The sequence below is a fragment of the Grammomys surdaster genome, unplaced genomic scaffold, assembly GCF_004785775.1.
Source record: "Grammomys surdaster isolate TR1022 unplaced genomic scaffold, NIH_TR_1.0 276, whole genome shotgun sequence".
In the NCBI taxonomy this organism is placed as follows: domain Eukaryota; kingdom Metazoa; phylum Chordata; class Mammalia; order Rodentia; family Muridae; genus Grammomys; species Grammomys surdaster.
In genome coordinates this window covers 493,952-507,735 of record NW_021604717.1, presented here as the reverse complement: position 1 = coordinate 507,735, position 13,784 = coordinate 493,952, and the positions used below count along the sequence as shown (strand labels likewise).

The 13,784-nt window shown below is 40.2% G+C and overlaps 1 protein-coding gene across 2 annotated transcripts; it reads left to right on the top strand.

The window, feature by feature from the left end:
- Window positions 1-3,328: 3,328 nt before the first annotated feature.
- On the top strand, window positions 3,329-5,487 carry Tceal8 (transcription elongation factor A like 8). Of its 2 annotated transcripts, XM_028776992.1 has the most exons (4): window positions 3,329-3,448; window positions 3,868-3,937; window positions 4,053-4,154; window positions 4,533-5,487. In XM_028776992.1, the coding sequence occupies exon 4, from the start codon at window positions 4,562-4,564 to the stop codon at window positions 4,916-4,918; it is 357 nt and encodes a 118-aa protein (XP_028632825.1). In that variant the 5' UTR covers window positions 3,329-3,448; window positions 3,868-3,937; window positions 4,053-4,154; window positions 4,533-4,561; the 3' UTR covers window positions 4,919-5,487. The 2 variants fall into 2 exon arrangements, with proteins under 2 accessions (XP_028632825.1, XP_028632824.1); XM_028776991.1 differs by lacking the exon at window positions 4,053-4,154.
- The last annotated feature ends 8,297 nt before the right edge of the window (window positions 5,488-13,784 follow it).

Sequence of the window (13,784 nt, the reverse complement as noted above, 5' to 3'; positions counted from 1 at the left end):
GTGGTGGTGGTGGTGGTGGTGGTGGTGGTGGTGGTGGTGGTGGTGGTAGCAGTGATGTATTCCTTTAATCCCAGCACTCGGAGGTAGAGGCAGTTGGATTTCTGAGTTCGAGGCCACTGTGTTCTACAGAGTGAGTTCCAGGACAGCCGGGATACACAGAGAAACCCTGTTTCTTAAACCTTCTAAAAGAGGGCAGTGTATAGGAAAGGAAGAAAATGGCAGTAACAACAATGAGAGAGATGAAATAGATATTTGAGACACAGTGAGGCAGAGAAGTGCATGACTAGGTTGGTAATGAGGGTCCTGGGGCTCATCAGAAGATGCATGCTTACACTGAAGAGTGGAGGATTTACTTGTGGGGACTTTGGGGACTTCTGAGAAGTCCTCTGACAGTTGGAAGCAGGGAAGAATGGCATTTGATAGTAATGTGTGAGGTAGGTTGGAGGGATAGATGGAAGTGCTAGGTAGTTCCTAGAAGGGAAAAAGTTCTATACATGAATGCCTATAACAGTGTTCTTCACAGATGCTCAGCGTTAGAAAAACTCCAATGCTCTTCAGTAGGTGAATGGATTCACAGTGGGATAGCCACATGACTGAACAGTAACTAGAAAGAGAAGAATGGAGTACCTATACCTAAAAAATCTTCCTCAAAGGGGTAACATTTGAGCTTTAAAATTATCTAAATCTCATTGATTACAATGCAGTGACCTTGTGGAGAGATAGAATGTTAAACGTCTTCTCACCGTGTATAACTAGTTTAGTGACTTTGTGTGTCTGCTGGTTGGAATCTTAAAATGTATGTTAAATCCTTGAGCTCCTTGTTGCTTCAGAAAAAAAAAAACCAATTTGCTTTGGAATTGTTAATTTTCTGTCTTATTTTATACATTGGCAGCATTATGTTGAATGAGAAAGACAAGACAAAGTTTTATTAAAGTGGCAATCAAGGATTGCTAAATGATAATATGCTTAAAAACAGAATGATATGGTTAAAAACAGAATCTGGAGGAAGCTAGGCAGTGACGGCACATGTCTTTGATCCCAGCACCTGGAACTCTGTGAGTTCCAGGCCAGCCTGGTCTACAGAGTGAATTCAAGAACACTCAGGGCTATGCAGAGAAACCCTGTCTCAGAGAGAGAGGAAGAGGAGGAAGAGGAGGAAGAAGAGGAGGAGGGTGAAGAATAGATGGATTCATATTTGTGATGGTAGAATCACAAAGAGTGGAAAATTTTGTTGTAAGTGATAAGAAAATATAATTATTTATAATTTATGTTACACACTCTTTTCAAATAATAGAAAACATCTCTCCCATTTGTGCTTAATTATAAATTATTAAACATTAAGCCAACAAAAACATTTATTTTTGAGAGCCTTTCTTTCTCAGTGGCGGACTATTTTGTACAAATATACCCTGCTGTGATCACACTTGCCCTGAGACAGTCTCAACCATACCCCATTGTCTTTCTCTTGACTCTCCAAGTACATAACCACTCCAAGTATCACCACACCTGCAGATACTGGTGAACTCTGGGTTTCAGGAGCTCAGTTTCTTCTTTAAAATAGCGTTCTTCTTTTTTTATACCCTAGTAATATCCTCTCTGCTTTTTAATAACAATTATGCATGCTGACAGTTTATTTTATAAACATTCTTGTAAAAAACTTGCAAACAAAAAAATACCAGGCAATGATATTAACCTGACCTGAAGTCTATGCCTCTCAATGGACTTCCGTAAAGTTAAAATATCTGTTCCGAAGCTGTGGAGCTTCCTGTTGGCATTTGTGTTTTTACTACTGAATATATTTTATGCATTTATCTATCACCAAAAGAAAAAGGAAAAAAAATTCACGACAAAGCTAGAACTAGGAAAATAATTAGATTTCTGCCCTCTTTCATATCTCGTGTCCATTCCCTGTGTTCAATCCTTCCTCACCTCTTAATATTAGACCTTTCTTGTTTTCATTTCTGAATGTACTCACATGTAGGCTTGTGTGTGTGTGTGTGTGTGTGTGTGTGTGTGTGTGTGTATGAGACTAGGTTCTGTTTATGGGGAAGAATATGTGATATTTTTTCTTTCTGATATTGTGTGAGCTCAGTGAATATCAAACATTCTAAGTGCATTCATTTACCTGAAAATTTTGTAACTACATTTTTACATTCTTCTTCTTCTTCTTCTTTTTTTTTTTAGCTGAATAGTATTCCTTGCAATGAATAAAGCAGCAATGAACATGTGGTGCAAACAGCTCTACGGCAGTGTATGGAGTTCTCTGAGATGGCTCTTGTTTTCATGGAGCACTTTGAAGACTATCAGGCTATCTATCTAGAGTTCCATGAATGAATGAAAACCCCACATGCTTAATAAGCCCAGCAATCAGCAGTGACATACAAAGAGCTCTCTCCTTTCTGCTTCATTATGAGCACAATTTCCTTACAAACATTTTGTTCTTAATAACAAAAGTTTACCAACAAACATATTTCTTTGAGTTCCACGAAAGTTCACTTAGTGAAAAGCAGGCTTTTCTGTTTAACAAAGACACTGGCTCCTACAAAGGATGAGGAAAAGAGGTCTGTCTGAAGCCTTTCTTTGCAAGTGGAAGCTGCCAGCAGTCATCAATTAAAAGTTCAGACATCTAATAATAGCCTAAGCTCAGCCAAAGAGAGTAGTGGAATTGTGGATACAAAACTAACAAGACAAATCCGCTCTGTTTCCAGAATCAGTTTGCAAACGATGCCATTTTAGTAAGATTTTTAAAAACCCCAACACATCAGTATGTTGTAAATACTCTCCTTTCACTTGAAGTCCTTAGAATACTTTTTGAAACCTTAAAATTGATTTAATGAAGTTATTTTCTCCTCTAGTGTGAAAGAATGAGTATGAAGTATTCCTTTGTAAATATCATTTTTAAAACCTGATTCTTAAAACAGAACACAACAGAAAACGACTCAAGAGGGCCAGTGAAGTTAAACATTCTTTCCTTAGATTTTTTTTATTCTTCCGCTACCCCCACAAGCGCGTATCTACAACCTTCCCCCATTTTAAAGACGCTTCCCAGAGAAATGGTGGACTGTAGGTTTTGGGGGGAGGGGAAGGGAAGTATACGGAGCAAGGGAGAGAAAGCGCTGATTTCCCAAATTAGGAGAATTGGTCGACGTACCCTAAAAGACTGATCTTTTCCTGGTAATCTGAGTAAGGTGAATAGATACTACTTGGTGACGAGACCAGTTTTATTGTCTCCTATTGGCAAATAGGAAAAAAGATTGACAGTATCGAGTGAAGGGAATGTAGGGGCGGGCTGCATGTTAATGGGAGGGATAACCAAAGGCAGGAGCTCATTGATGACGCGGCCCTCACGTGACCAGCAGTCGACGTGTGCAGAAGTCCTTATAGTCTAGGCCCAGTTCCTCAGTAGCAGCTCAGTCCTGCTAGAGAAGAGTGGACCTGCTACTTCCAGGTACTTTAATAGTGGGCGCTGCCTCAAGAGACCGTAGGGTGGAGGGAGCAGAGAATAGAAAGCACGCGTATCCCGCACTATTTCCCTTATCCTAAGGTTCTGCTAAACTATTTTGTGCTTGGGGTTGCTTGCTGACGGATGGGGCAGACTGGGAGGGAGGGAGCTAACCGAGTCCGGCAGAGAAAGAAAGGAGAGGGGGAAAGGCGAAAGGCGAGAGAAGGAGAGAAGAAACAATAACACTGTGGAGAAAACTTGTCTGATTCTTTACCCTCTTGTTGGGAAACAGGGTGCAGATGAAGGCGGGGTTGCCACAAAAGGAGGGAGAAGAGGGGGACGTGGAAAAACTTTGTGCTATCCGTTAGCAAGACCTTTTGATTTAGGCACTGGTGTTCTCACCAAGCTCTCCCGTCTTTCTTCAGGACTCTTGATCTTTTGAGCGCGACATAAATCGAGGTGCAAGAAGAGAGGAAAATCTCCAGATACCTACAGGTCAGTGCAAGGGTGCAATTGCTTCAGGTCCCTTTGGGTGGGGGTAGGAGTGTGGAAGACACCAAAAGCACATTCCAGGGGCGCCACAACTACCTCCCATCCGGCTTAAGCACAGAAGGCCCCTGCAGATCGTGCTGCGGAAATCGGGTGAAGGAAGGAAAGGGAGAGGCTAAAGATATTTAAAAGAGAGAGGAGACCGCGGACCAGACTGTTGCTGGTGAGAGGCTGAGGATGGGATGACTTGGAAAAGCCCGAAAGGGCGGGAGTATTAGAGCCATGTGGTGAGGGAAGGGTTAATCGTTTCCACGCCGCTCCCATTTCAGTGCTAGGAGAGGTTTGTTGCAGGGCCTGCTGGGAAAATGGTGGGCTGGTGCCGGGACAGGAGAAGATGGAGTTGGAGAGCAAGGGGGGCGGTGGGGGGGGCGGTGGAGGAAGGGGTGGAGTCAGGAGCTCAGAGACTGACTTGTCTAGTTAGAAAACTTTTTTGCAATTTAGAGACCTGAATCAGAAAAGTCAGTCGCTATGGGAACACAAAGGCTTGTCCATCTGCCTGACTCCTAGTCGGGTTTTTTTTCCTTGTTTTTTTTTCCCCTAGGATTAATTCATTAAGAAAAAATAATCAACATGCAAAAGTCTTGTGACGAGAACGAAGGAACACCCCAGAACACACCAAAAGCAGATGAAGGCCATCCTTCAGAAGATCCACCACAGCAGGCAGAAGAAAATCTTCAGGCTTCTGGAGAAAATGTGAGGGAGGAAACTGACGGAAGCCTTAGAGGAGGAGAGCCTGCTGAACCCAGCCCAGAGCCTAAAGAGGACACTCCCACAAGGCATCTGAACCCTGAAGAAGTGATAAGAGGAGTAGATGAGTTGGAAAGGCTTAGGGAAGAGATAAGAAGAGTAAGAAACAAGTTTGTGTTGATGCATTGGAAGCAAAGACATTCCCGAAGCCGACCTTACCCTGTGTGCTTCAGGCCTTGAAATCGTTTTTCTCTGATATTGAAATGTGGCTGCTTTCTTTCTCTTAGCATTTTCTGTTGTTTCTTTGAACTTCATTTTACTTTTAATAATAATTACCTGGTGGTATTTTCTTTTATGTAGTTTCGTTGTTACCAGCATCTCATTGGATTTTGGATTTTGACCCATTTTCCACGTTTATCTTTCAGTTGGAAAGTTTCACACGTATGCATGGAAATACAGTTAAACAGCAGATTGAAAAGCAGCGTATTTAGGATCAGCTCACATATATAGGAAAACTCCTAATTATGTGTGTACATGTATAATTATACGTATCAAAAACCTTAACCATGCTTATTTTTGGTGTGTTTTAATTTTGCCTTTTGCTTATGTTGATTTTTTTAATGAATACGTGTCTCACAAAGAACTGCAGATTTTTTAATAAGTGGGAGTTAATTAAAATTAATTTGTAACCAGCTTGTAGAGGCAATAAAGGTACTAAACTCTTGATGAACTATTAAAAAAGAAATGTAAACCTGGAATTACCTCTGGATTGCTTAGCCAGAGGAATAAAACTGGCAATCATTATAGACGCACTTGGTTAAGACTTGGTCTTTTCGTGGGGGAAATACTTGCCTCACAAGGGTCTGTGTGGAACATAGTATATTTGAGAACATATCTGAGGTAGGACATGGCCTCACTCAGCCTGTGCTCAGATGCAAGACTGGTAGGCAGGGGTGGGGGTTGGGCTTCCACACCATTCTTATGCTGTTGAGTCCCGCCCTTTTCTTTCCTGGGACCTGTCCTGCCTACCAACTAGGGCCACTTGTGCTGGATCCTGCCACTGGGCTCTTAAGTATAAAGACCCTGCTGAGTTTCCCTGAATCCCCACCCCCACCCTCAGTGTTCAATTACAGGTGGTGCCACTATACCCAGCATTTTGCTTTGTTTGAAGCATTGCCTTATTCTGTAGCCCAGGCTAACTAGGCTGGAATTCATGGCAATCCTTCAGCTTCTGAAATACTGAGATATTAACTCCCTGTAACTCCAGTTCCAGGGGGATCTGAGGCCCTTTCCTGGTCTCTACACAGACATGGTACACATGTGAGTACACTGTCACTGTCTTCAGACACACAAGAAGGGGGCATCAGATCCTATTACAGATGGTTGTGAGCTACCATATAGATGCTGGGAATTGAACTCAGGACAAGAGCAACCAGTGCTCTTAACCTCTGAGCTGTCTCTCCAGCCCCCCGACATAGTACACATGTATTCATGCAGACTTTTCAAAAAAAGTTTTTAAAACTGCTCTAGGTTAGTGAGGATTCCTGCAGAATCCTTAGCAAAAGCAATCCTTATTATTTTTCAACATGGGGCATTTTCTGGAGTTCCAACTGGATAATAATAAGCCTATTTGAAAGTAGACCAAGGTATCTATTCAAATGAAAACTATGGGAGAATTACTGGGTGTTTTGAGTGGTGTCTTGTTTTTATTTTGCTTTTTGAGACAGTATCTCATGTATCCCAGGCTCTACACCAATTTGCTTAAGTAGGGTAAAATTACCTTAAGCTTCTGATCTTCTGGATTCTTCTTCCCAAGTGTAAGGGTTGCAGGTGTGTGCCACTGCTTTAACTTTCTATGATTCGGGGATCAAATTCAAGGCTTTCTACACAGTAGGTAAGCACTCTGCCAACTGAGCCTCATACTCAGGTCCTAGAACAGCTACTTCTAACAAAAAGTAAGCTTATATCCTTGCCTTGTAAGAAAAATCTATCTAAAGGCTACTGGCAGGCCCCATTGGTTGAGGGAACATGTGTAAATTGTGCAAGTTCGTTTTACATTTCATTTCTTAAAAGATAAAAATAATATAAAATGAAGATGTGTATGCACATGAATCCTAAGAACCCATAACCAACCCTTTCTACCTACCCCTTACTGAATATTGATAGATTCAAAAACTTTCAAAGGTACTATGAATATGATGAAGGTACTTGCAGAAGAATGGCTATTGTATAAATGTATTGTATTACATTGATTCTGTAGAATAAAAGGTATCTCCATTCTGATACCCCCCATAGTGATGGGTTTTTGGACTGATGTATCATGTTTTTACAGATACTACTACTATTAACAAGTACTTTTATTTTTGATGTAAAATTAAATAATTCTATTTTAGAATAAAAAGTAGAAAATCTATATAAGTTAAAAGGGGAACTAGAGAGAAGAGCAGAATTATCTGCTCCTTTAGACTATGTCAGTAAATATATTTGGATTCTATTAAAAATATTCCTGACATGTTCAGTTCCTTAATCTATTGTTCTCCTTAGCCCTCTGTACCCCATGTCCAATATCAATATTTTTCTTTTGAAATTTTAAATTACATTTATTGTGTGTGCAGTATGTGCTGCAGAGAGTGTGTGGAGGTCAAACGACAACTTACAGGAGTTAGTACTCTTTTACCTTGTGCATCCTGGGACGGAACTCAGGTTTTGCAACAAGCACTTTTATTTCTCCAGGGTTATAACAAATAATTGCAGAGAAAAGAAAGAGGGGAGACATGCACACTCAACACACACACATACACACACACACACACACAGAGAAAGAGAGAGAGAGAGAGAGAGAGAGACAGAGAGAGAGAGAGAGAGAGAGAGAGAGAGAGAGAGAGAGAGAAGATTGTACTACAAGTGCTGTATTCTTTTCTACATTACAGTCATTTGGGAAGTATCTTGAGAATTCTGACTTCTATGGCCCACATATAATCCATTTGATTCATATTCTGAAGATGGGCTGTAAGTACAACATAGCCCCAGGTGAATAATGTATACACCGAAGCATGAGGACCACTGGTATGCACAGTGTGTTTTCCAATATAGATGATGACCATTAGGTAAACAGAATAAGGGTGTTAGAGAGATGGCACAGTGGTTAAGACTATTTGACTGCTCTTCCAGAGATCCTGAGTTCAATTCCCAGCAATGGTGTGGTGGCTCACAACCATCTCTAACGAGATCTGCTTCCTTCTTCAGGTGTGTATGAAGACAGAGCACTCATATACATAAAATGTAAATGTTTTATAAAGAAAGATAAATAGAATAAAACATTGGTGAATAGCTGCTTTTTGAGAGGACGAGGTTCAATTCCCTGCACTCACATGGTGGCTCAGAACAAACTGTAACTTCAGTCCCAGGGGATCCAAAGTCCTCTTTTGGCCTCTACAGGCACAAGGTATGCACGTGGTACACAAATATATGTTCAGACAGAACTCACATAGACGAAAGTCCTGTGTGTGTGTGTGTGTGTGTGTGTGTGTTAATGTTTGTTGAAACTTAAAAGTTAGAATGCTTATATAAACATAAATATGAATTTAAAAGGAAAACATTAACAGTTCTATACATAAGGCTTAAAAGCTTGCTGTTTACAAGGAAATACAGGATTAAAAATTAAAAAGCCAAAGACCAGAAATATGAGATAAAAATTTTTTTGAACATGATGCTGAGCTATGCGTTTTCTTCTTGTAACATGAATAAGGCATATTAGAAAAAAACTACAAACCCAGATGACTTTTCAAGATTGAAACAGCTTTATGGATGCTGCCTGGGGTGGTGTTGCCACTAGATTAAGATTCGAGAGGCTAGGCTTACTGTGACAGTTTGATTAGAAAGGTTGTGTTCATCACCTTGGTACTTAGAGGGTTAGTCAGGCACAGGGCACTCCTCTGGGACCTCGGTCTGCCTTTTGTTTTCTCTGCTCAGTCTTATATCAGGCACCAGCACTTCCAGAGCTGAGAATTGAGAGCTATCCTGGACAGACTTATCTGGAGGGCTGTTGCCATTCCAAGCATGAACATGTTATCTCTTCTTCTGTTAATCTTTCTCTTTGGGGAATTTTTTTGTTTCAGGAGAAGAGATAAAGCCTCAAGCCTTCCTTACTGGAAACATTGTTTAGGACAGACTTTGAGCTAGTAGATGTCTCACTGGTTCTGACTAGGTCACCTGGGATTAAAAAATAAGGAGGTGACCCTTGCTTCAGAGTCCAGTGAACTAGCCTCCGGAATAACTGGCAAAAATGAGGTTAGCTAGCAAATAAGGCCTCCCCATTTTTGTCCCACCCACCCTGTTCAGACTTCTAGAACAGCCTGAAATGTGCTCTGGCCTGGTTCTATGATGAGTTAGCTCTGTGTCTGTCTGATGCACTGCATCTCTAGTCTGTGTCAGCTCAGACCCAAAAGCATAGATGATCGAAGGGAAAGCAAGGGGAAAACATGCTCTTACTCAGTCTTTGCTTTGGAGACTCTGGGCAAGCCAACTGAATTGGTGTTTGGATGCTTTGTAAGTGGCTGGAGACATGGCTCACTGGTTAAGAGCACTTGCTTCTCTTCCAGAGGACCTGAGTTCAGTTTCCAGTGTCCACATTCATAGGCACACAACCACCTGTGTGATTCCAGCTCCAGGAAATCTGATGCATCCGGCCTCCATGGGCACCTTCATTCTCCTGCATGTTCACATGCACACACATACATTTAAAAGAGAAAAACAAAATCATTGAGAAAACACAATTAAAGCTGCTTTTGAAGGTATCATCAGAGGGAACAGTGCAACTAAGTAAGTGATGTTTTTCTTATTTGTCCTTCTGTCTCTCTTGGTTTTTCAATACAGGGATTCACTTTAGCTCTGGCTGTCCTCGAACTCACTATCGGTACTCCAGCCTGGCCTCGAACTCAGAGATCCCCGCCCCCAAACCCCATCCTCTGACAAGTGCTGGGATTAATGCTGGCGCCACAATGCCTGGCTGCTTTTGTTACTTTTTAATTATAGGTATGCGTGTGTCGGTGTGTGGATGTAAGCATGGCTGTGTGGGGTTGATGATGAAGGCCAGAAGCCTCAGATTCCCGCCTTGGAGCTGCCTTTACAAGCAGCTGTGAGCCCTTGGATGTGGGTGCTGGGAACTGAATTCTGCAAGAGTCCTTTGAATTTTCTTTTCCGGAGCTCAGCCCCAGCTTCTGGCATCTTAAAGGAGTCTTTCTTTGAGTAATGAGGTGAGAATTCAAATTCTTTGGTTTTGAAATGTAAAATGGGACCCTTGGGGATGCCTCAGCAGGTGAGGATGTTTGCAGCCAAATCTGAGAACCTGGGTTGGATCTCTGGCACCATAGCAAGGAGGGAGGGAACCAACTCCTCCAGCAGGTTTTCTTTTAAGTCCCACACGTGTGCACACACAGAGAGAGGCAACTAGATAAAGAAAGAAGGGGGTGGGGGGGAGAAAGTAAAAAGAAAAGAAAGACAACGAGGTTAAGTATATACATAGCCTTAAAGATAAATAAATGGATCTCATCACTGTGGGGTACTAATTACCTTCTTTCTTGAAGGGCATCTACTTTTGTTTTACATGTACTTTCTTAAAAAACCAAGACACATAGGTGTCCCAGACATAAGAATCTTTGACGAAACAAAATGGTTCTTCTCTACCACCATCGCTGTGACTGGCTGTGTAATCATTATCAGCTGTGGGTGGTGAGTGATCACTGTGAACTCTGCTTGAGCACAAGTCACAAAAACGTGAGATTTGGAAATAATCATTAACCAAGCTCTGGAAACCCATCCCCTAAAGTGAAGGACTGAGTTTATTGAGAAAGCACATGGTAGAGTAAGATTTTCTGCTTAGAAGTATGAGATCAGATTGGTTAATTCACCTAAAATGAATTATATTTGTATACAAAATGAGACTGAGTTGTGGAAAGCTAATTCAGAAAACTGTATGTCTATCAGTTGGCTACTGTCAGAACCCTCACCTAGCCTTCTTTCTCTCTTTGCATAAGAGAACCAACTTCCGGACAAGCTAAATAAAATAACTAATTCATTTGTAATAAAAGCAAGATCAATATTGTGACTATTTACAATATGTATTCACGTCCAATAAAGTGACATAATTCTCACAAAAACATATAGAAGCTGGGTGGTGGTGCCCCATCTCTTTAATGCCAGCCTGTTCTACAGATCAAGTTCCAGGACAACTAAGGCCTCAAAAAAAAAAAAAATCTTGAAAAAAGCAGTGACAAAAAGAGCAAGTGAGAGAAAGAAATCAGTAAGAAAAGAGAGCTACTGAGGTGCTTTGAGGTATGTAGCTCAGTGATAGACCACTTGCCTAGCATGCATGTGCTCCTGGATTGGGACACAAACATCACATGAAAGTATGTAATTTATTTTATGTGTACTATAGAGAGAGATTCTAGAAAAGCATATCTTTAGTTATGTTTACTAGATAGTTACAGGTTCACCTTTCATCTGATTATTTATCCAGTCCAAAAAATAATTCCTGGAAGACTTATATATGTCTGACTATTGTAGCCCAAATCTACTCATCCATTTCAGAGTTTGAAGACTATGTATTCAGTTGCCCTCTGGGCCTGATCATTCAAAATGAAATAAATATTGTTAACTAGCCATGTGGGTGTAGCTCTGCCAAGTTTTTCATCACTTTTACTATCTGTTCCTCAATCTCATCAGTTCACAATGTAAAGTGGCTGTAGGAGGGTACACACAAGCTTTTGAGTCTGTGAAAATTACTTGAAATATGTATTTGCTTTTGTCAAAACTGTATAAGTGATCAACAGGATTCTTAGTAAGCCAGGAAATGGACTAATCAGGTTTCATACAAAAGCACACTTGTATTATGTAAGGCTGATTGCCCAAATCTCCATTATGTATTTGGCAGCCATGAGTATTGATGATGTCCAAGGCCTGATAATTTTTTCATTTATTTATTGTACTCCTTTGGATAGGACCTAACAACATGCAGACCAACGTTCTTGCCTTCATGATGCATGGACACTCATCTCTGATTTTGGAAAGTTCAGATAAAATTTACATACAGCTATCAAGTATGCAACTCAATATGACTAAAATTGTAAAATGTAACATTTCTTTCTCAAAAGTTTTTCCCTTCTTACCCTGTTTACTGCTAGAAACCAGTCTAGTTATTCCTAAGAGTTGATATTCACTTATCTATTGAGGAACTTTAGATAAAGTAAGTGTACGGTATGCACTTATTTGTAAGTGCAATCTTTTTTTAAAAAAAGGATTGATTTATTTATTTTATGTATATGAATACGCTGTAGCTGTCCTCAGACACACCAGAAGAGGGCATCTGATCCCATTACAGATGGTTGTGAGCCACCATGTGGTTGCTGGGAATTGAACTCAGGACCTCTGAAAGAGCAAAGCAGTCAGTGCTCTTAACTACTGAGCCATCTCTCCAGCCTCATAACTGCAATCTTATCTGTCATTCATTCATTCATTCATTCATTCATTCATTCATTCATTCATTCATATAAGGCTTTAAAATTTCACCTTGGTGGAACAGGAGCTCACTGTGTTACATAGAACAAGACAGACTCAGAAAGATGAAGATAGTTTGCTTTCCTATATATGCAGAACCTAGAAGTATATATTTGTTTATCAAGGCTATCCTGGAACTTCCTCTGGAAACCATGCTGACCTCAAACTCACAGAGATCCATCTGCCTCTGCCTCCCAGGTGTTGGAATTAAAGGTTTGCACTACCACCACCAGGCTCAAATTTATATTATTATCTTACGTGTATGCATATTTTTGCCTGCATGTATTTCTGTGCCCCTTTGTGTCCTTGGCATCAGAAAATGTTGCCAGAAGGCATTGACTTCCCTGGAACTGCAGTTATGGACAGATAGCTGTGAGCTACCTTACAGGTGACAGTAATTGAACCCCATCCTCTGAGAAAATAGCCAGTACTCTTAACTACTAAGCCCCTTCTCCAGCCACTCTAGAATTAAAAAATAAAATAAATGATATGTAGAAGAGAAACTATTTGGGGGAAGAGAATGGAGAGCAGTGGGAGAAAAGAGAAGGAAATGGGGATCAAATTACATTTATCAGCATGTATGAAAATATTGAAACAAAGACTATTCTTTTGTACAATTAATGTACATTAATAAAAATAGGATTTATCTTGGGAAAAGAGATTATATACCTGTAATCCCAACATCCAGGACATGGAGGCAGGAGAATTAACATTCAAGGCTACACAGGAGAAACTATCTCAAAGAAACAAACGCAAGAATGAAACCAAACAAACAAAAAGACTTTTATCTTTGAGCTCAGAGGTACGTGTAATCCCAGAACTCAGAAGGCTTATCATCCCAATACTCTGGAGGCATATGCAGGGTTGAATGTTCAAAGTCACTGAGAGCTACTTATGAAGTTTGAGACAAGCTGGAGCTACACAACACCTTATCTATCTGTCTATCTATCTATCTATCTATCTATCTATCTATCTATCTATCTACCTACCTACCTATCTACCTATCATCTATCATTTATCACTCATCTATCTATCTATCTATCTATCTATCTATCTATCTCTATATCTATCTATATATGTTATAAAATAAGCTTTTATAGTTGTATGCATAAGTACTTTATTCTTTTACTATTATTTCTGCATACTACTCCATAGTGCAAATGCAGAATGGTTTGTTTATCCACTCAGATTCTGTGGGATATGCAAATTGTATCCATTTTTTGTCTGTTACAAATATAGTCCATATATATGTATATGTGTGTGTGTGTGTGCGTGTGTGTGTGTGTGTCTTTTTGTCCACACACATTCTCAGTTCTCTTGGGAAATATCAAGAAGAACAATTGCTGGGTTATTAGACAAGATGAACATTTGATTTTATTTGAAGTTGCCAGACAGTTTTCCCAATTCCAGTCCTTTCACATTCTTATCAAAATGTCAATGTTATGAAGAAACTGCTCTAGATTAAAGGATGTTCCAATTTATCTGAATTCAATGTGACATGTAATATTTGAGTAAGGTTTATGGATCAAATAATAGTTATTCTATTAGTGCC

Coding starts and splice junctions, on each gene's coding strand:
- Tceal8 (XM_028776991.1), top strand. CDS start 4,562: ATGCAAAAGTCTTGTGACGAGAACGAAGGAACACCCCAGAACACACCA.